This window comes from Macaca fascicularis, chromosome 12, assembly GCF_037993035.2.
Source record: "Macaca fascicularis isolate 582-1 chromosome 12, T2T-MFA8v1.1".
NCBI classification, from domain to species: domain Eukaryota; kingdom Metazoa; phylum Chordata; class Mammalia; order Primates; family Cercopithecidae; genus Macaca; species Macaca fascicularis.
The window spans coordinates 65,760,204-65,782,702 of record NC_088386.1 but is presented as its reverse complement, the minus strand read 5'-3'; the positions used below and the strand labels follow the sequence as shown (position 1 = coordinate 65,782,702).

Sequence of the window (22,499 nt, the reverse complement as noted above, 5' to 3'; positions counted from 1 at the left end):
ACATTTCCATCTCCCGTTAATGTTTCCAGTTCAACCAGCCTCACATGTAGCAGCAATAAACACAATTTAAAAGGATGTTAGCTCCCAGGCCCAGAGGACTATTTTACCTTCTGCTCACTGGGAATAAGTATGCCTAAGGCTAGTGAAAGTCATTTGAAAGACCAAACTGCTTTCTCTTTTCATATGCAAAAGAAGAAATGACAAAATGTAAATTATAGACAATTGCCCTGAGATGTGAAATTCTTAGCAGAAAACCAAAAAGTTTTTGCATCAAGTTCTTCTTCTGAAACACTTTTATTTTCAATCTTTAATAAAATTGCTTCTAAAGCTGAAAATAGATTAGTAAACAGCATCTCCTAGGGTGATCCATCTGGAGCCCCCACCCCCTTAGCTTGTGTTTGACTGGAAAAGTCCCTCAGCCTATGGTGTAGCAGAGAAGCCCCAGTCTTCTGAGATTGCAATAAATTGTCCCCTTTGGCTAAACTGCACACATCAAGAAAACAAACGACAAGCAGTCATTACCAAAGTCAACGAGCTTAACTCCTCCTTCTGTTGTCAGAAGAATGTTATTCCCCTTCACATCACGGTGGATGATTCGGTTGCTGTGCAAATGCTGAAGGCCCTGCATGGCATCCCACCACCACCAAACAACAGGAAAGAGAAAGTGGAAATTTACATGATTATTTTAAAGCAATAACCCTAGTATTGAAAAGTCTCATGAAAGTCTACATTTGGCTACACCTTCCTGCTGTTAATAATCTTGCATATCATAGGGCAGTTTCCCCATTGTTAATATGCAATAAGGACCCAAGCAATGAACAAACCATCCCATTTGCTGTCATACCCCATTTGATAGATGTTCTTACCAAGAGGGCCCCATACAAAATGTATGAGATCATTGCTTCATCCAACTGCTGGCCACATCTGAGTAGACCTTTGACAAGCTCGGTGACTGAGCCCCCATTACACAGCTGCGAGAAGAGATGCCAGACACAGGCAGAGCAGGAGATCACATATAAGAAAGAAAAGAAAAAGAAATTAAGAAGAAAAGCCAACTGATACTGATTCAATGTAGTAAATTTGCAGATTACAAAACTCCAGCTTGGAATACTCAGACTTCACATTTCCATTACCCAGTCTAATCTAATTCTCTGTGTATGTATTTTTTATTTGAAGTGATGATTTGTGAGTGAAAGTGCATGTCCAAAATGCTAACTTTTTAATTGCCAAATATAAAATAAAAATAAAATGTAAAGCACATTTAGAAATTTTTTAGAAAGAAAATTTTTTGGAAAGAAAAAGCATATAAGTAATCATGGCAACTTATTGGATATTTTTCACTTTATGTGAATATTGTCTATTTTTTAACATGCATTTTGAGGATAAAACTAGGAGGCAAGATGGATGCCCTTGATACCTGACAGAGAATACATTTCAGTGATTTCTCCAGTGCTAGCAGGTATCAGAAACCCAACCAGCAGCTCTTCCTAGAATTGCCATTGCAGATAGATTTTATGTAGTGAAGTTGCATCATAAGTGCATTTATTAACCTTTTAGTGTTCAATTTTAGGCTCTCAGCAACTTTATGCTCTTCTCTCTTTTTTGTCTGTAATTTAAAAACACTGTAATTTTATTTTGCATATTTGTTCTTTGTCATATATTGTATCTTACTGAAGTTTGAGTACATACATAAAGCAGTTATATTGTACTTTTTCATCAACTTAAGGATTTCCAAAGATAACTCTTACTAACTGCAGAAGTCAATGTGCAGGTTTGGGTTTGCTACAAGCCATCCTAAATCAAGGGTTCTTAACTGTTTTAAGCAGAGCACGGAAATACCCTGAAACTGTAGGCAACATGCTGTATATGCATCTTGCAGTTTACTGGGGAGAAAATGCAGAGCTTTCACCAGATTCTGAAAGCTACTGAGATAGCCAAATGCCTAGGCAGAGAAAAACGGGTCCCCAGAGAATCTCTGACCCGCCTCACAAGTGTTTACATCTGATGCTTTGTGCAGATGAGGGAATGTGCCCTGGCCTTATCTGGGTATCCCCACAGCAGACTGGAGCCGGACATGAACACTGGGGGCAAATGGGTGGAGCCAGGGGGAACTCACGCCTTATGCAGGGGAGGAGCCTGCTCTCTTTAGCTCACTTGGTGACCTGGGAATCAATCGGTGAGGTAGAGGGCTTGTTAGCAGGACTTCATCTCACTTTGCTGAGTTCTTTTTTTCCTTTTCTCCCAATAAATTCCGCTCCTCACCCTTTTATGTGTCTACCAGCCTAATCTTTCCTGGTCATGTGACAAGAACCCCGTTTTGGTAGAACTAAGGAGAAAGTTCTGCAACATTTTTGGCATCCAGACATGGGGCTTGAGGAAAGGTGAGTAACATGCAAACCAAAAAGTCTTTTTCTTTTGACTTCTAAGCCTTTTTGTCCTCAGACTTCTTCTGAGGGTAGAGAAATTATGCCCCCCGCCTTGCCCACCATGTCATTCCTGGGGGTCAGGAATGTTGGCTGGAGGGACAAACTGGTGACTCACCAGCTGCCCTCTTAAGTTTCTCTCCCTGTTGGAGAAACCCATTGGCATAAAAGTAAGAGATTCTTCCCCCAGAGTTTTTTTTTTTGTTTTGTTTTTTTGTTTTTTTTGAGAGGAAATTTCACTGTTTTTGCCCAGGCTGGAGTGCAGTGGTGTAATCTCGGCTCACCACAACCTCCACCTCCTGGGTTCAAGCGATTCTCCTGCCTCAGCCTCCCGAGTAGCTGGGATTACAGGTATGCACCACCACACCCAGCTAATTTTGTATTTTTAGTAGAGACAGCATTTCTCCATGTTGGTCAGGCTGGTCTCGAACTCCCAACCTCAGGTGATCTGCCCACCTCGGCCTCCCAAAATGCTGGAATTACAGGTTTGAGCTGCAGAACCCAGCCGGCTTTTTTTTTTTTTTTTTTTTTTAAACATTTTACCAGGCCAGGACCCCAAATATCAGGGTTTATATTTTCTGTAAAGTTTTAATTATGAAAAAGGATTTGTGAGGTTGGTCTTAAGCTGTAGTCAATCTGATGTGCTTTGCATGACTTCCTGTATGGTCAACAGCAAACTTTGCTGCAGGCCTCCATCTTGTTTTATGTGCTTGGGATTGTGACCTGTAACCATGTGGCAATGTTTTTGTTCTTTAATTTCGCAAGGATGCCTAGGTTCAATCCTGGCTTAGGAAATGAGTACTTTCCAGTTAATATCTGTGTGACTTCTGCCATTTGCTGATTCTCTTCCCCACCATGAACAACATCTAGGCTTTTTCTTAAATTGTCCTTTCTCTGGGTTACCTTTAAAGGTTCTAAATTTTGTAAGAATTGCTTACCCTTATCTCCTTAGAAAATACCACATACACTCACAGTGAAATCATAACCTTAAGTGAGGCTTGTTGGTTTCACCTGTGAGGTTACCTTTAGTAAAGTTTGAAAGTCAGAAATACTAGATGGTTGGCATGGCTAAAATCAGTTAATAAGGGAGTAAAAAGGATTTTCTTAGAGAGTGCTCAGCTTAATTAAAAGTGGATGTCCAAGTTATGGTATATTTAAAAGGCCTTTATGCTTTTTCCTCTTTTAGGATCTTGCTTTGCTGGAAAAAGACTTTTTCCTCAGTTGACTAAATTATTTTTCTCCATTTTGCCTTACCACTCTCAATGCATGCATGGCAGGCCCTAAGATAACTCCTGGGACCATGGGACTCCTTGGGAAAAACAGACGAGGCACTACTCCATTTTGGGAAGAAATCTGTTTTTCTCATGGAACCCCAGGAATTAAAAATAGATAGATCCCTCTCAGACTCTGTTTTTGCCCCTAGTCATGCCTGTTTACTAGGCCTTAAAAGCTGCATGTTTTCCTAGCCCTGTCTCTTAAAGGGCTCTACCCGGAGGCAGTAATCCAAATAGGAGATGGGCAAATGAAAATCTTATGGCTTCTGGGTTTTCTTTTGCCTGTCTGTGTAGTTACATATGTGTTGTGTGTGTGATGTCTATAAAAAAAGAGCTCTAATTTAATTGGTCTAATGGAAGACAACTGCTTGGATCAAATATTTTTTTAAAGGGAAGATAAAAGCTGTAGTATGTTTTAGTTCATGTGACTTTAATCTTTGAGAAATAAAAACAGCCTTAAAGATTATTGGTAAAATGCAGATATTTCAAATATACAGAGGTGAACTAAATTATGCAGGTCAGATACTAGGTTTGCTAAGTGTTTTAAGGTTATAAACTGCCTTTTTGGTTTTTAAGAACTTTTCAACTTGTCAGCTTGACAATTGGTAAGGCCTGGGGACATATGGAATTAACCACACCCTTAATTATGTTGGAAGGAATCAAACCCTGGCTGAACCTAGCACATAATTAAAACAACTTACCAGGTTTTGTATTAAACTTAAAATTGCTAGGGGTTACCATTATAACATGTAATTGAAACTACTGGAAATAGATTTACATGCAAGGTATGTAGGAACAGTAAGATGTGTTTTTTAGTAAAAGATTACAAGACATGGAAATGTAAGTACCTGCCTAGGGTTAAAGGATTGTTTTGAATTAGATAAAATAAAGCTGATGGTTTAAACAAATGATGGAAGGACTGTAAAAATTAGTACTGCAAAAATTCAGTGTTTGAACAGATTGACTAAATTCAAAGGGGTATTATATGATTTTTCTGTAAATTGAGCATTGAAATAAAAGCACAACAAGGTACTCTTAAGGCACTAATCTGCTCTTTAGCAAAATTAGTAAAGGGTTATAAAATGTTTTTGCTTTTTTAAATTTCTGAGTCATCGTTTGGCAAAATAAATAACTTATGGTAATCTGTAATTCTATTTCAGTGTTTTAAACCACTAACATATTTAACAGGCTTCCCAAAATCAAACTTCAGTTTCAAAATTGTCTTTCCTGACGCCTGGGTTTTGGATGCTCCAGAGGGCCCTGGAGTATACAAAAGAGAGGTAAAAGGGATCATTTAAGTTGTTTAGTTACATGGAATTGCCAAAGTGGTGTTCAATCATATTTAGGTTATATTTTGATGAAAATGTTAATGTCTGTTCCAAAATTGTATGGGATTTCTAAAATTCTAATGTCTAATGTATGTGCTATCAATCATAATTAAGGTTGTTATGTTATTGTAAACCACAGAGATAACAAAACTTCTTTGTCAATTGTGTTTCTAACTGTAACTACCCTGGGCAATTTTGTTATTCCCGACAATTGTTGTCTTGTTTTGGTTCTTTTCAAAAGACAGTTTATAATAAACTGGACTCTAACAGGTGCTCTCAAATACAGGTTTCTGATAACTTTGGAGACTGTGACATTGGAAAAAAGGGAAAACATATAGGACTCATGAAGAGCTGAAATGTTCATGAATATCAAACCAAGTTAACTAAATGGACTGAACTCATAGAAAACTGAAGCTATCTTTTCAACTTTTGCTTGGAATGTTGCTGATGCTTGTTTTCTTTTTCAGAGTCAAGGAAACTTATTTTGAACTATTTATGGCCTTTAATGATTAAGGTACACTCCTGTGAACAAAATTTGGAGCATATATTTCTCTCTCTCTCTCTCTCTCTCTCTCTGCCTGGCTTCCCCAGAATTTGGAAACTAGTTGTGAGTATTCTTAACTTATGGCAATGTAGTTGTTTGCATCAGTGCAATAAGAATCCATTTTCTTTTGCAGTAGGATGCAGTTGGAGAAACTTTTTCCAAGGCTTTGACTGGAAGGGTATGCTTCCCTTTAAGGAGTCAAGCTCGACTTGCAGAGCTGATAAAAGCCCCTTGGGAAAACTGGCCTCACACCCTTATCTATGTAGTACCTGTATAGGCTTCCTGACCTGTGGTAAGTAAAGACTGTCACTTTATGACAGGACGAGGAGCTCTAAGTTTATCTTGGGACCTTAAGAGGAGAGGATCACCCAACTCACAGGTATTTGAGGATACTAACCCATGGCTGTGCTCAGCTGTAAAAGGTCTTACCTGAAATTCCTTGTGGAACAGAGTTCCATCAAAGCCAATCTAAAAGGCCTATATAGAAACAATTATTCTTGCTGTACTTTATGCAAATAATCAGGTCAAGTATAAGACTAAAGTCTATTTTGCGAACAACTCAGTCCTATCATGATTTTTTTTTAAACAAAAAATGAGGACTGGAGAGACAGAAATTATGTTTCAAAACTTATCATACATTTGTCCTTAAATTATAGACTCATTAGTTGTTTTTAAGTTTTTGCCTACATTTTAGACTAACCCTGCTTGTTCTTGTGAACCAACCAGGAATCTCCAGCTACAGCTTAGAAAGAATAAAAGGGATGGGTGATGTAAAAACCTGGATCAAAATTCTAGTTCTGAGCAATTATCCTGCAAATCCTGCCAGGTGATGGGTATAAATAGGGTGCCCATCACCCAGAGGTTTCCTTCTTGGGAAAGTAAGACCAAGGGAGCTAACCAAAGCCAAGCCCCATGCACCCAGATCTTCGCAAGCATAACTATAGCCACCAGTTATCTGGGCATGTCACAAGACATCCTTTTCTCTCCCTTGTTGGAGGACTCAGTTCCACAGCTTCACCTTAGCATTTGGCTTATGATATGGAGTCCATGCAACACCCCCTCTCAGAGGCACATTTTTGTCCCAGACTCAATTCCAAGCTTCAAGTCAAAGCCCTAGGAAAGAAAACTGGATCTGAGGGATCCAGAGGTAGATGATAATGGAAGTTAAAAGGCATAGCACAGGTGAACATGACTGATTCCTGCCAATTAAGCCAAGCTTCCCATTTCACGGATAAAGGTCATGCTACTATCCGTGGCAGAAATGAGGTCTAGGAAATTCAAAGGCTACTGACAGGAGGGGAGATAGGGCATACGTAGTTAAGAATGGATACTCCCAGCCCCTAGACCCCCTTTTAACAAGGGGGAAGGCTGCTTTGACACCATGAGCAGTATTCTGTCATGGTCGCTGGAACTTGGGGATACAAGGGTGGAGGAAAGAAAGAGGAATGGCTCACTTTCTGTCCCTCACATACCCCAGGTATTTGCTAGGAAGAGAAGGGAACCAGGGATGCCTTGCTCTCCTCTTTCTAGATGAGTAGCCATTCATCTTCAGTCTGTACCCCTTTCGAATGCATCCTGAACCCCTGGGACTCCTTTGAGAAAAAAAAAATTTTTTTTCTCTTCCTCTCTTCACTGATAGGTAATTGTCTCTCTGTACTATGGGACACTTCCCTCAGATGCATCCTTCAAACTAGGAAGAGTTAATTTCCCAAACCTTAGACTGGTTGGCTTAGGATTGGGCTCAGGAGAAGGGAACCCAAAAGCCTGACATGCTGGCAGAAGGGTAAAAGGTTTTTTTTTTTTTTTTTTTTTTTTTAACCAGTTGGGCTTTTGGCCTCCCTCTTCCTGTGCAAACATAAAAGGCCTCAAGACTTTTGAGCTAGCCTTAGCCCTCGCCCCCGTTTCGTTTTAATACATGTTTTCTAATAACCCAGTTTGTCTCTTCTCACCTTCATGCCATCAAACTCCAAATGGTCATGCAACCGGAGCCTCAGATGATGGCCCTTTTGGCTGGGAACCCTTAGATAGGCCTCTGGGGGAGATCTGACTGCTGTTTTCCCAAAAGAGCACCCCCTGCCAGCAGGAAGCAGTTAAGAGTGGTCTTCATCCTTACCCTTATCCTTATTCTAATGGCAGTTAGATGGACTTCTTTAGATGAGGGAATGAGACAGCCAAATGCCTAGGCAAATAAAAAGGGGTCCCTGGAGAATCTCTGACCTGCCCTACACGTGTTTACATCTGTTGCTTTTGTGCAGATGAGGGAACCTGCCCAGGGCTTGTCTGGGCATGCCCACAGCAAACCGGAGCACACAGGCACACTGGGGAAAATGGGTGGAGCTACAGCCATGGGGAATCCCTGCCTTATGCAGGGGAGCACTCTGCTCTCTTCGGCTCATGTGGTGACCTGGGAAGCCATCAGTGAGGTAGAGGGCCTGTTAGTGGGGCTCCATCTCACTTTTCTGAGTTTTTTCTTTTTTTTCCTTTTTGCCCAGTAAATTCTGCCCCTCACCCTTCTATGTGTCCACAAACCTGATCTTTTCTGGGCATGGGACAAGAACCCAGCTTTGGCTGAATTAAGGAGAAAGTTCTGCAACAGTATCCTTGACCTTATCAAGGTGTGTGTTATCAAGGTAAAATCCTTACTTTAAAGCCCTAGGTTTCCTCTTGGCACTTAGGCTGCAATTTGGGAAATTTGGGAAATAATTAACTAGTGAACAGCAGGTGATCCCCTGCATTGTGGCTGCTTAAGTCAGCTTACATTTTTTTTTTTTTTTTTAAACAGAGTCCAGTTTTTTGTTTTGTTTTTTGAGACAGGGTCTGGTTCTTGTTGCCCAGGCAAGAGTGTAGTGGCGCAATCTCAGCTCACTGCAACCTCTGCCTCCCAGTCTCAAGCCAGTCTCCCACTTCAGCCTTCTGAGTAGCTGGGACTACAGGTGCATGCCACCACACCCAGCTAATTGTTTTATTCTTATAGAGATGAGATTTTGCATGTTGCCCAGGCTGGTCTCCAACTCCTGAGCTCAAGTGATCCACCCCCCTCAGCCTCCCAAAGTGCCAGTATTACAGGTGTGAACCACTGTGTCTGGCTTTTCTTAAGAAAGGAAAACTGAGGAAGCACAGATTAACAGCTTCCCTGAAAGAAGATAACTTTTATCAAGATAATAATACATTAGGATCTATTCAACTCTAATTATGGAGCTCTGCAACATTTTAATAAAGGGTGAACAGATGTTTTTACTTCACATGTATATCAGTCCCTGCTACATACTTGGCAGATACCTTGCAGACATATTAAAAATCAAGATAGCCTAGAACTGAACCTGCCCATGTTTTCACCATACAATAGTATGTGACTAAAAATTAATACAGAATTAAGGAATCTTTAAAACTAGCATAAAATTACTGTCTCAGGAATGACTTAGAATGACTTAGAAGGGACCCTAAAAGCAGTGAAATGCATTGAAGGCTATGATGATTCCTTGAGTTTGGGACTATATTAAGTGACCCTGAAATCCACTGTCTGCCAATTTCAAGTTTAACTTGCAACTCAACACCCATGGCTCTGATGGTGGCCCAAACGTTAAGTGCCAGCATAATGTCTTCCAAAGGATTCTATATTCTTTTGATTCTAACTATGGCTCACATGACTCTGAAAGGACAAATAACATTCAGTATTCACTTTAACATCCTTGAGCACTGAATGCATTTTCAGTGCCATAATTCATAGAACAGTCTTAAAACCTAGGCTGTTGAGAGAGACAAAATGTTTTCAGAATTCCCCAAAATATACTCTACATATCAAGAAACAAAAATTGGATAATTGACCACAGAGTCCACTGATGACCAGGGAAGAACCCAGGACTTGACATAAGGGAAGTTCTCACCTGACAAAAAAAAAAAGAGGAGTCCTTATGGAGTTAGAGGAGATTAAGACGACAAGATTAGAATGAGGATGCTCCCTCTGGGAGGGGCTGTCTGTGTAAGGGGGTAATGATAATAGAAACGTCAGTTTCTTATGATCCTCTTCCCATTTGGAAATCTAAGAGGAGACCTCTTGACAACAAGGGGTGTCCGTGTCAAGTGAAATGAAAGTATGACATAGTGAGGCAGACCACGCTTGAGATTGTAATAATAGTTTTCTACAGTCTGCTCACAACTTGTAAGACACTCAGAACTTCATGCTCTATTTGGGGACAGGGATAAGGTTAGAGTTTAAATAAGAAGGACGAAGAATGTGAGGACCTCATGACAGGAGGGAGTGTCAGGGACCAGGAACATCAAAGATACCAAAGAGAGAAACTAGTTTTATTATCACAAGAACTTCATGGTTACCATACAGTTCAGAGGCCTCTGCCCTCACTACCATGGCATCATGTAAGCATGTACTTGTACCCAGATCCAGATGCCACCCAGGGAAAAGGAAGAGGAAAGAGGGAGAGAAGAAGCCCTATAAAACTGAGTACTTACCCAAACGACTAAGCCTTGAACTGGACAGTGAAAATTGGATATAAACACTGGAATATGCCACTCCACAAAGAAGTCACTCAAGTGGACTTAAGTTTAACAAAATGGGTTAGAATCAGTTGCCTCCTTTCGTCAGGCTGGGGGCTCAAGAACCCAGTTTAGTTCAGTTAGTGAGAAGAAAGTCCCCTCTTTGTTCTCAATAGTTTGTGAATGTCCAGTTTATTACCTATTACTCAATCATGAATATGACACAATCTCTAGCCTCAAAGAGGTCACTGCCCAGTAATGGACATATGAGTAATTACAGTGTGGAATGTGGAAGCAGGGCTGTGCCTAGTGTAGTGTGGTGGCACCAAAGAAGGAAGAGTGAACTCTGCTGAGGGAGGGCAAAGAGGGAGAGCAAAGACAGTCTAGGAAAACTTTCCAGAGGATGTAACATTTACAAGGTGGTTGAAGGACAAATGGATTTTGGGCAGGTGGGCAAGAAGGGAAAGAAGATGCTGTGAAAAGGAACATGGAGACATCTTGTGCAAATGTAGGGGACATGAAAGAATGAGGGGGAGTGTGCATGTGAGTGTGCATGTGAATGATGAGTTTTCTAAATACTCTACTATTGTTGGGACAAAGGGTGCCAGAATTGTGGGGCAGGGAGATGGAGAAAGAAGGCCAATGACAGGGAATGACAGGTATGCCCTGCCAAGGAGTATGGGCTTTATTGTAATATACTACATATACTACTCATATAATATATACCCATATACTACCCATATCATATATACCCATATACTACCCATATCATATATACCCATATACTACCCATATAATATTCTATGTATATAATACCATGATATATCACTAGACAAAAAAGGGAAACTATTAACAGATTTTAGGCAGGAGGTCTCAATGTTCAGATCGCCATTCTAGAAAAATGACTTGGTCGGCAGATTGGAGGATGGACAGAAGACACCACCAGGAACTGGAGTATCCATTAGAACATATTGAGGTCATCAAGGAAGGCAGGGTCAAAAAGTCATGAGGATAAAAGGAAGGGAGAGATTAGGAAAACTTTTGAGATAGAAATGACAGGAATTTCTGACCAGCCACATGTGAAAGATGAGGAAGAGACAGAGTCTAGGGAAACTGCGAGAATTAGGAAAATATCAATAGTCTTCGCTCCTCTAAAGCAAAGGCAGTAATAGGGATTCAAAGCATGAGAGAACCTTCATCAGGACCACTCCCCACCCTAGCTCACATCTCAGGGAGGCACAGGCTTTCTTGCATTGCAAGTATGCTATTAAAATTGTACTGAGGGAAATTTTAAGTTAAATGCTGGCTGATGATCCAAGAAAATGCAACCCTGGAATTTTCCCCTGACACCTCATTTTGGTCTCTCTCCCCGCCCGACTTTAAGTGTGACCATTTTTGCAACAAAGGCCTCTTCAGCAATATTTCATATAGGTAGCCAACTTACAAACTTTATTTGTAACTCTAGAACCTATGAAGGGATTAAGAGTAGCTATTTGTCAGCAGGATCAAAACTCAGCTATGGATTTAAAAACAACAAAGGAATCTTACCCAACCAGTGCTTTTTGTTCACTAAATGTCAGAGTATAAGAGCTGTCTGACTTCCCAGAACTCACAGAAACATATAATTAAACTGCTCAGGACACTTTTAAAGGAAGCTGTCCTGTGAAGTTGATAAGTCCACCAGCAAGGTTTTCAAGGGCAGCCTATGGGTTATAGAAAAAAAACTGGGCACTTGGATATAAAAAAAAGAAAGCAGGTATACACTGACAACTGTCTAATCAGAATAAATGTTCAGTGAAATGGGTTGAACGTTTTAAAAGCATGACAAAGAATTATATTTAAATGCATCAAGTAAAATAATCCCTTTAGAATTGTAAGAAGGCAACCAAGCCTCCCACCCCAGCCCTGAGGGTTGGCACAGCAGCCCTTTATTCCCACCCACTCTGTCAGCCACCAGATTCAAATACAGAAGTGTGTTTTCATTCCTGCAGTTCCTCCCTACACCCTCAGCATTCAGGAAATGTGGCAGCTGAATGCATCTAGAATTTAATGAGCATTTTGCTCCAAACCAAGAAAAATAGAAAAATCATTTACATTCCACATCTATTTTCCAAAACGTCATTGAATATTGATTCAATCACAGTATGTGCATTTGCTAAGACAGTCATAATTTCAAGCAATGAAATGTTCCTTGCTCAATAAGCCATCAACTTTCTTCCACATTATTAAAGAACGGCCCATGCAACACAATCACCAGACCTGGACTCCAACGTTCAAGTAGATTCTGTATGAGCATGCTGCTTTGACCTAGTCAGTTTGCAGAATTAAGAGGAATTTCTTTTGGGTGCCCCTTTGTTCAGTAGACTTTGTGTTTTAAGGGTGTTGGGTTCTACAGATAACATAAAGGAAAAGTCAAAGATAGTCAAAATTACTGTAGAAAATCCCTTAGGAAGTATCATGTTGGACACTGTCCACCTCTCAGTAATTTCAGAACAGCACATTTTTTCCTCCTGTGTTGGACAAATCATGTTTATTTTACTGAAAGCCAGCTAAAGTCACTGACTTGCCACAAGACCAATGAATACTGTGTCACTTGAAACTCTCGAGCTTCTATCAGAGTGGAGAGATGCTCATACCACGAGAGGGAAGTGGGCCCTGAGAGTGACCTCCCATCTCATTCTCTTTCCGGGGCACATCCTTATTGAATAGAGCCAAGAGTGGGCAGAATCACTCCCACGCCTCAGCCTCTTAACTGTCTCTCTTTTGAACACATATATGTTTGTAGGATGCAATGCTGTTCCATTTCAAAGTCCTTCCCTTCTCCAGTCTCAAGTTTTCTGTGCCTTCATCCTGGCTCCCAGCATTCCAGTGTCTCTCACTCTGGAACCCATTGAGTCAGTGTTCAATGCTGCAGTACTTTCTAACCACTTCTGCCCAATCAAAATCCACCAGTCCTACGTTTGAGTCCATCAGAGTATGACTAAGACCCTGATTTGTTAACCTGATAAACTTAATTCATGACACAGTATCAACAGGTGAAAATGGTTCGATGTATAGCACTTCCAGTGATATTCAGGCCTAGATTATACTTTCTAAAGCCTTGGATAAAAGCAAAACCTGGACAAAGGTCGGTCAGTGGGTCTGTCTGTCTCTCTTTCTCTCTCTCTCAGACCCCTCCCCCATTTTTGCTTTGTCTTTACATATTAGATACTGAACTTATACCGAGATCTCTGAAGGGAAAAAATAGATGTAAAACTAATTCTCATACATGGTTTAAAGAACAAAGTTTTTTGTTTTACTTTCCAGCCTCATTTACCAGTACTCCAAACCATTTCTTTTAAGTAGAACACTTGATTCATGATGAAATTAAGTTTCTACCTGCCAAAGATTTTACACTAAAAGGAAAAAGAAAATATAGTTCATGCCTTAGCTACCACATGTTAGGTATTTTTTTCTGAGTATCATGTTTTTCTTAAAGGTCTAATTTATTAATATGTATATCATTTAGGTGAAAGAGACTTATAGATTTTTAAAAATGTAATATTCACTTAAAATGCATTCACAGATTTTCCAAAACACTATTATGTATGTGTGTTTTCTCTCCATATCTTTCCAATATAGTAGGTGTCTATCATGAAAGAGAGCTTTTGTTTGCTTTCTACTAACAATTAGTAATGAATTTCAGAAAATGACATTTTTATTTGCTTTTGTTTTCAGAGTTGTGGTGATTTAAGGGGATTATTAATAACATTTTTCTATCCTCTAGAATTGCTCTGTGAAATAGTTTCTCACTTGTCCTTTCATCGAGTCAGGCAAATAAAGAGCAAAGGCAACATAAATTTAATCTTAATATACAAGATGAGGAGAACAATATTAAACAGATCATAATTTTTTTGTGTGAGTCCCCTAAAGCATGCCTTAAAAAGCTGCAGAGGGAACAAAATAGGGTACTGTGTGGACTGTCGTTGCCATCCAGCTCTGTGTGTGTGGTCAGGAAGTGCCATGATCCCAGCTAGAGATTTCACATCTGTGTTTCCATGAGCCAATGGACAGCATCACAGGAGCAGCTGCACATGGTGAAAGAAAATGTGCTGAAATGTGCTTTTCCTTCCAGTTCTGCCATGCAACCAATTATGTGACCATAGGCAAATTACTCACCTCTCTGGGCCTCTGTCCCTCATCTGAAGGCTAGGAGACTGAACAGAGAGGCTTCTGCCGGTATTAGGAGTCTAGGAATTCCTGTGCTTCTCTAAGACTATTGGAGGCACTGAATGCACATGACCATCTAGCAGCCTGGTTTAGACTGCCCATCCTGGGACAGAAAAGACTGAGGACATCCAGCATCTCATATCACCCACTTTGGCATGGATCGAAACAACCAGCAAAAGTCATAAATTACAGCATAATGTATTGCAGAGGTATGAATAATTCAGTGTCTTAGGGCAGCCTCATTATCGTGGTCACCCTGAAAAAGCTAGAAACAGTTGGCAAGGGAGCACCTGCACAGGGCTCAGCTCATAGTTCTGGGCTCTTTCTCATCTTTCAAGGCCATGTGTGACCTTCCTGGCTGCTTTGGCCATACCTGAGGTGCCATGCCTGAGAGTCACTCCTCATCAGGAAGGACATTCATTCACCAGGTGGCCTCAGGTATGAGCAGCCCACCTGCCTGCCTGGTTGCATGGAGAGAAGGCTCCTTTTTAGGCCCTCGAAAATTCCTGAAAGTTTCAGTTCTCTCTGTTTGATGCAGAGCCTTTTTTAGTCAGGAGTTAAAAATGAGCAGAAACTGAGGTTCCTTGGTCACTGTACTTCCATTACTAAGTCACAATGAGGTTTAAAACACAGAAGTCTTACAGAGCTGAAGACAAATATAATCAGAGACCCCAGGAACAATACTTTATCATTTCCAAATAGCATTGTTAAAGAGCTTCATGGGCAAGATAAAATCCTATTGTTGGAGTGGGGGTTGGAGAGTTAATAAAACCCCAAAGAAGTGTGTTATATGACTTAACCAGTCAACTAAAGGAACAAAGATAATCAGAAAACCAAAATCCCTTACATCTTTATATTCTGAGGAAGGCAACTGATGTGACAGAAATAAATTCAAACCAGTTTCCCTGCAGATTATCCCATTTGAATATAACAAATCAATTCCCCAAACATGGTTGTCATGGCAGCCAGTACATATTGTCCCAGGCTCAGGCCCTCCCAGAGCCAGAAACATGTGGATAAGAGGTACCAGACAGTGAAGTGAGGGCTGGTTTCTCCCCTGGTACTTCTCTCTTAAGGCTTCCACTTGTGTCCACACAGTGCTGGGTCACCTATGTGACCTCAGGCATGGAGGCATGAGCTGGTTCAGTGGTCAGAGCCCAGAACAAAACAGGGTAGGCCTAGTGAGAATGTGGCAATAGACCTGTCCTAATGTGTTAATTCATGTATCATCATTATTTTCCTTGTCATTTTAGTTTCATAGGGAATTGTATTTGTTCAGAATTGACTCTTTTGCACCCAGATGCACACATTCATTCCCATTAATAACTGAAAACTGACCCTGAGAATTGTGTATGGAAGGTTTGTTGGAGAAAAAAAATGCAGGGCTATAGTGGATACAGTGTTGTTCCCTTCAGATTCCCTCTTCACAGTGGATGCTGCCAGAAATATCAACAGCTCCCAGTCCTCAGCTGCACCCCTCACCCGAGTTGGCATCCACTTCAGAGAACTGACTCCGCCAAAGTCACGCTCCTTCCCGGGGTGGCATGCAGCCAATGACGGCCGATGTGGAGATACAATTCAGCACAACATTCCAAAAACTTCCCAGCTCTCCATTTCCCAGAGGACCAGCTTAGGCCTCTGTTATAACCATATTGCTGTTCAGTGTCTCCCTTGCTTGATTCTACCTTCCTCACTTTTTTCTAGGTCTATCTCTGGTAAGAACTCTTCAACAAACTTTCCATACACAATTCTCAGAGTCAGTTTTCAGGAAACCCAATCTAAAATGAGGACTAATGAACGTGAGTGGGCAAATCCAAACTTGGCAAGCCAAGTAAACCTTGGGTTAACAATTTTTGAAAATGATTTGCAATCGATTCAAACATGTTTACAATTAAATGTTAGGGAAGAAAATTAATTTTTTCAATTATATTCCTATATTCACCCTGTACTAGAATAAAAGATTATTAAACCTCTGAAGCAGAGAAACAAAAATACCTTTAGCATATGGCCTCCCTGTAAGAACTGTGGAGGAGAACGTCACATCTGGTGAGGTACCTGTGACATGCAGGAGGGACCTACTCCTCAAATGTGTACCTTAAAACACCTTCTAGGTAATAAAGCATCTGTTGGCGTCTGGCACTCTGTTCAAATCACTGGTTACCCAATGGGAGCCTCTTACCTCCAGGACCAGCCACAGCTGTCCCCCTACACAGTGATCCGCTTTGTAAAACATCCCATAAAACTTTACAACATTGGGATGATTAGGAAGGAACTGCAAAATGTTGTATTCTGCCTCAATTTCTTCATCCATATCCTAAACAGGGTAGAAAAATGCAAGCTGGATTAAATCTAATATGTAAAGGTTACAGATATGATATCATGCTCAAGTACTTAGTAAAACATATTTACTAGGTATTTTCAATCTCATTACCATATCTTCAAGATATCTAACAATGGACATTCAGATATCAACCTATACCTTCTATTATTACATGATTACATTCTATTATTACAACCTATACCTTCGATTATTACCTAATTATTTTATCTATAGTGTTTGTGATATTCTTTTTTCTTTAATAATACTATCACAAATATCTGTTTTATTGAAAAGTCTGAATTTTCAAAGCAGTTAAGGAGAAGTTGCTTGAAGGGACCTAACACAGAATAGGACATGTAAAACCTCACTGTGCAAAACAGCATACAGCATTATAACCTCGGTGCTCTAAAATAAGATGTCAGCCTAAGATGATCAAATCTCACAAGCCTGGGTCACTTTGTAACTTACGGAAAGACCAGGTAGTAAAACATATCACTGTTTCCAAGAGAATAACTTTTGAAGATCCCAGTGGTCCCAAACCAAAACAACAGTAAAATGGACAAGAAACAAAAGTCAAGGGAAGCTTTAACTCCAAGTGGAGTCCCTTCATTCAGAGAAGCTGACAAATCATGACCCATTTTGAGATTTCATGCCAGGTTTCATGAAAATTAAACCTAAAATCAAGAAAAGAAGTTGAAAACTTAGTGTGCATAAAACACCAAATTCTGGTTATAATTTACAGCTGTTACTTACACTGATTGGATCCAGAATTTTCACTGCAGCCAGGCTCCCATCTCTCTTGTTAGTTACCTTGTAGACCTTGCCATAGGTGCCTTTACCAATGGTCTCTATAATTTCCCAGGTGTCCGTGGGATCTGGAAGTGATTCAAGTCCAAGCATCATAGGATTATAGTGAAATAATCCATACAGATGTTTCCTGGTAGGGAGAATAATTTGTTATGTGCAACAGATCACAGAACTGGGGGCAGTGAACTTTTGAAACAAAAAGATTTTTATTTCTAAACCAGCAACCTAGTGTTACTTTTTATTTTCTTCCTCTATGTTAAATTTTTTGAAAAAGAACTTGAACCCTCCTTAAGAAATGGTAATAAAAGATAGAGTCGAGGAGTAGCATGGTTCTGAAACATCCTAAAAACATGATTCTAAAACTGGAAATTATGTACACACCACAGGAGAGAGTAAAATGGCCAAAGAGGATATTCTGGTCATGATTGGACAGTTGTCTTGATAGGCTGCTGAATGGTGGCTGCTGCCAGGGAAAGTGGCTGAAAACAGTAAGTCTAACACCTTTGTCCCTAGGTTATGGTAACCTTGATGAGGGCTCTCTGATAGCCACTGGAAGCTAATCCCCAACATCTGTGTACAAAGTCTGGGCTGCTAAGAAGGAGGTTTGGTGCATGTACCAAGCATTAGTCAGTGTACAACACATATTGCTGCATAGGTCTTGGGGCCTACAAACATTAGCCACACTCAGACCTCATCCATACAATAATACCTAGTGTGGGAATCACACTGAGGGGTTAACCAGGAGCAGCAAACTCACTTTGCCTTAGCAGTACTCTATTTAATAAGGACACAGATCTTTGGAGTTTGAGTAAGTATCAACAGCAAGCTTGGCAGGCAAAGTCAACCAAAACTGATCCCAAGAAAAATCCTCTCCAAGTTCGGTTGCTCTCAGGCTGGGTGTGAGGTCCCATCTCTGGTCTGCTTCTAAACCCCAGAGGAGGGACAATCAGGCTCCAACAACAAGAGCCACCATATCCAATCCCCACACTGAGGCTTCGTGTCTACCCAGGGTGAGCACTTCTGACTCATGCCAGGCATTCCAATTTGCACTTCTAATTCGAGTTATTTTCTACACTGAATTCTCCCAAAGCAAAGCCTTTGACCTGGCACAAAAATTCACTTCTTTTCTTTACCCTGTCTGATGAGAGCATTTCAAAAACACTGAACACCATTACAATCAAAACACAAAAACAACAACAAAGGGGCCTACAGCCAGTTCAGCACCTTAAGGGCCCAGGCAAAGCCCACTATGGGCTGAGGCGGGATCCTCAGCTGGTCAAACAACCTCTGCCTTTCATGTGCTGGTTTCAAGATTCTCAGGAACTGCAGCCTTTCCGCCTAGCCAGTGTTTTATAAAGTCAGTCTTTTTCACCACGTGCTTCATATCTGTGCCATTATCTGTACATCATCGTGCTATTAGTTACAAAATACTTTTAAATAACTTTCCTTTTCAATTAAATAAATGTCCTTTAAAGGCACTTTATAGTATTATCCTCAATGTAAAACCAGTATCATTTACCATAGATCAAAATTAACTGCAAAAAGATGATTAAAAACACTAAAGAATTATTCAAGCCCAGCCCGATACTGCTGCCCCTGGGCTCCAGCCTAAGGTTACTGTTTTTCTTAAAAGGGGAGATCATTTAGTGATGGAGAGGAATTAAACGCTGGCAAAAACTTTTCCCTTGATGTAATCAGAAGACCTGAAAGAGAATTAATTAGCAAAGGAATAACATTTGTCATGGTATGACTCAGTGTTCTTTACTGTGAGATCCCCAAAACCTCTTGACAACCTGAGAACACTGTGCCAGGCTTAGCTTTTATAAGAGCAAAAAGTAGGACCAGCTGGGAGTGCTTGCTGGTCAAGGCCAGATAGAAGAAAGCACCAGAATAAGACTCCATTAGTCTAAATGTCAATACCTTACACTTAAAATATGGCCCCTGTTCCCCATCAGCAGGGATACCTGCACCTGGCCTTAGCACTAGAACACAGTACTGCTCAAGTCAAACTGCCTGCAAAAGCCTGGCCCTGCCTTGGCCAGCATGAGATTTGGGCTGGTTACTCATCTCTGTAAGCCTCAGTTTCTTTACCTGCGTCATGGGGCGGCGGCTGCTAGCTACTTCACAGAGCAGCTATTAGGATAACAGAATCTAGTAAGCATAGTGAGAGCTCAGCAAGTACCATCTGTCATCACAACAGCACAGCACCAAGCTCTGCCTCAGAATAGACAAGGCTTAACAAACACCCTTTTTGTTATATGTCACTTTTAACCACGAACTCAATGAGTTTTGCTCCAGTCAGTTATTAGTTTCAGACACATGGCTGAATTTGTCTGAATCCAGCTACTGAATTCCAATGTGTGCAAATGAAATTAAAACACAGAATGTGGCAGCAGGAGAGGACCTTGGAGGCCACTGAATCAAAACTCCTTTGTTAAATTTATCTCATTAGCATGCGGACACATAAGCAGAGGGAAGTGATGCAGTTCTGGCTGAGGTAGGCTGGGAAATGAAGCACCTGCCCTGTGCCCTCCATGGGAGCCCGATAGGGTGATCAACCATCCTGGTTTGCCTCAAGCTGTTTCTGTTTTAGCACTGAAAGTCCCATGCCTTGCTAAACCTCTCAGAGCAGGGCAAACTGGGACAATGTGCCACCCTAGCTTCTGGGACCTTCCAAGGACATGCACCTCCTCAGAGCGTTTTAAGAAAACCATCAATTAAGCACCCCCACCCCCACCTCACACCCCCCGTTATGGGCTGAACTATGTCCCCTCCCCAAATTCATATGTTGAAGTTCTAACCCCTAGTACCTCAGAATGTGGCCATATTTGGAGATTGAGCCTTTAAAGAGGTATTAAGATAAAATGAGATCATATGGGGAGGCCCTAATCCAATACAACTGGTCCTTATAAAAAGAAGAGACAGGGCACAGACAGACACAGACGGAAGATCAAACACATGGAAGCTAAGTGCCCCACAGACCTACTCAACAGCAATCTCTGCTCCTTCTAAATGAGAACAACTCATTCAGAGGATCCAGCTACAGAGGGCACCAATGATGGGTGGGCAGAAGGCAGACCAATCAGGTTCTGCCACCATGTCCATCACATACTCTCTGGGCATCCACAGACAAGGTTAAATAAAGGTGCAACAGAGCAGGTGCACTGCATAACAGCATTGCCTGGCTTCTGTCTTTAAAATCAATACTTGACTCTATAAACTCTCTGAGGATTGATTAAACAGTCATCACAAACAGTAGCAGCTTATACAGGCCTATAAAGGTGGTGATAATCTGGTCTTGGGAGGCAGCTGGAGCAACCCTTTTGACAGCCAAAAAGCTACCTCTGGCCAATGTGTTAACCTTGAGGGTAGACTAAACTTCTGCCTGTGTCTGTGTTTGGGGCATGGCAGAGCTGGGGCTTCATGGAAGTAGTCTGGGTTGACCCGAGAAAGGGTTAGCAGCAGTTTGGAGTGAGAGGGACAATACCTGGAAACTTCAGAACTCTGACCCTCAGAAGTCCCAAGAGAGGCACTTGGTCTTCTTACAGTCCCCAGAAATGGGGGTTTCATGCATTTATTTAGGCATGAAATAAACCAGTAGCCTCAGGAGACTAGAAAATTCAGGTTACACAGGTTACAGGTTCTACATTCATTGAAAGACAGATAGGAGGACTAGGTCTACCTAGGCAGAGGTGGGTAAGGGCAACTGTCTGTGTGTGGGAGGCTCACGTAGTTTGCAAACCAATCAGAAGTCCTACTGGCCCAGATGTGTCTGTGTGTGCAGCTGTTCTAAAATATAGATCTGGTCAACACTCTTTGTTGTTGCATGTTGTAGTATTTCGTAAGTCAATGCCACAAATGTATTTCTCATCAAAGTGCCTACTCTCTCAGAGCAAGATTCTGATGTTCCCCATATTCCTGTGGCACCCAAAACCTTCCACTACCAGGAATGCCAAGTTATTAGCAGGGCAAAGCGGGTATCACCTAGGAAGATATTCCTGGTTAGTAAATAAGAGCAATTGGGTATTAAAGGAATATATTTGCCTATCTTTGCTCACACATCACCAAATATCTAGGAAATACCCAAACTTCTCATTACTTAGGCCACTATCAGATAGATGATAGGTAGGTAGGTAGATTTTTTTTCTTTTTTGTTTTTTGACACAGAGTCTCACTCTGTTGCCCAGGCTGGAGTGCAGTGGCACAATCTAGGCTCAGTGCAATCTCTGCCTCCTGAGTTCCAGCAGTTCTAACTCAGCCTCCCGAGTAGCTGGGACTACAGGCGTGCACCACCATGCCCAGCTAATTTTTGTATTTTTAGTAGAGACGGGGTTTCACCATGTTGGCCAGGCTGGTCTCAAACTCCTGACCTCAGGTAATCCACTGCCTTGGCCTCCCAAAGTGCTGGGATTACAGCTGTGAGCCACCACACCTGGCATGATAGATAATTTAGTAGAATACTTTATCCTTGTGGTACCTTAGAAGTTAAGAACAATTGTGTTTTGCTTGCCGTTATTCTTCTTTCTTTTTAGGAAGCAAACTAAAGGGCAGGGGCTGTATCTCTCTATGGCTCTTGACAAGAACAAATGCACTTAACATGACCTCTCTTTGTGATTAACAACAAAAGGGCTGGTCTTGCACCACCAGAGAACAGCTGAGCTCCAGATCCACTCCCACCGCCACCCCAAGAGAGTGGTAAATTGCCCACATATAAACATCACACTATAATGAGTAGTTTCACATATGGCTGTAAACTGATGTCCCAGCCACTGCTTTATCTTACCAGGATTGAATGTCTACAGACTTCCATCAGAGTGTGGTTTCAATTATCAGCAGAGGACATACTTTAAGCCATGAAATAATCTGTGGTTCAGTTTTGTCAAACATTACACCATAGAGATTTTGGACTCTAGATTTCTAGCATCACAAAAAAGATAGAACATCGAACATTCTGTTTCCTCATGCAAGAACACCTAAGAAACAGATTCGCCAAAAAAATGAAACCTGAATCTGATCAAGCTTCTAGATGGCCAATTTACAGAAACAACAAAGGGCAGGGCAACATGTTAAACACCATGGAGGTCAATAAGCAAAAACTAGACT

At 41.1% G+C, this 22,499-nt stretch overlaps 1 protein-coding gene across 1 annotated transcript in view; it reads right to left on the bottom strand.

Moving 5' to 3' along the window:
* MYO3B (myosin IIIB) overlaps positions 1–22,499 on the bottom strand; it is a 491,510-nt gene that overhangs the window by 448,731 nt on the left and 20,280 nt on the right. Inside the window, exons 2-5 of the mRNA XM_045367230.3 lie at positions 17,343–17,526; positions 16,449–16,583; positions 867–971; positions 523–622 (exon numbers count right to left, since the gene is read on the bottom strand). Coding sequence (XP_045223165.2) covers positions 523–622; positions 867–971; positions 16,449–16,583; positions 17,343–17,526 — 524 coding nt within the window. The remainder of the gene's footprint in view (positions 1–522; positions 623–866; positions 972–16,448; positions 16,584–17,342; positions 17,527–22,499) is intronic.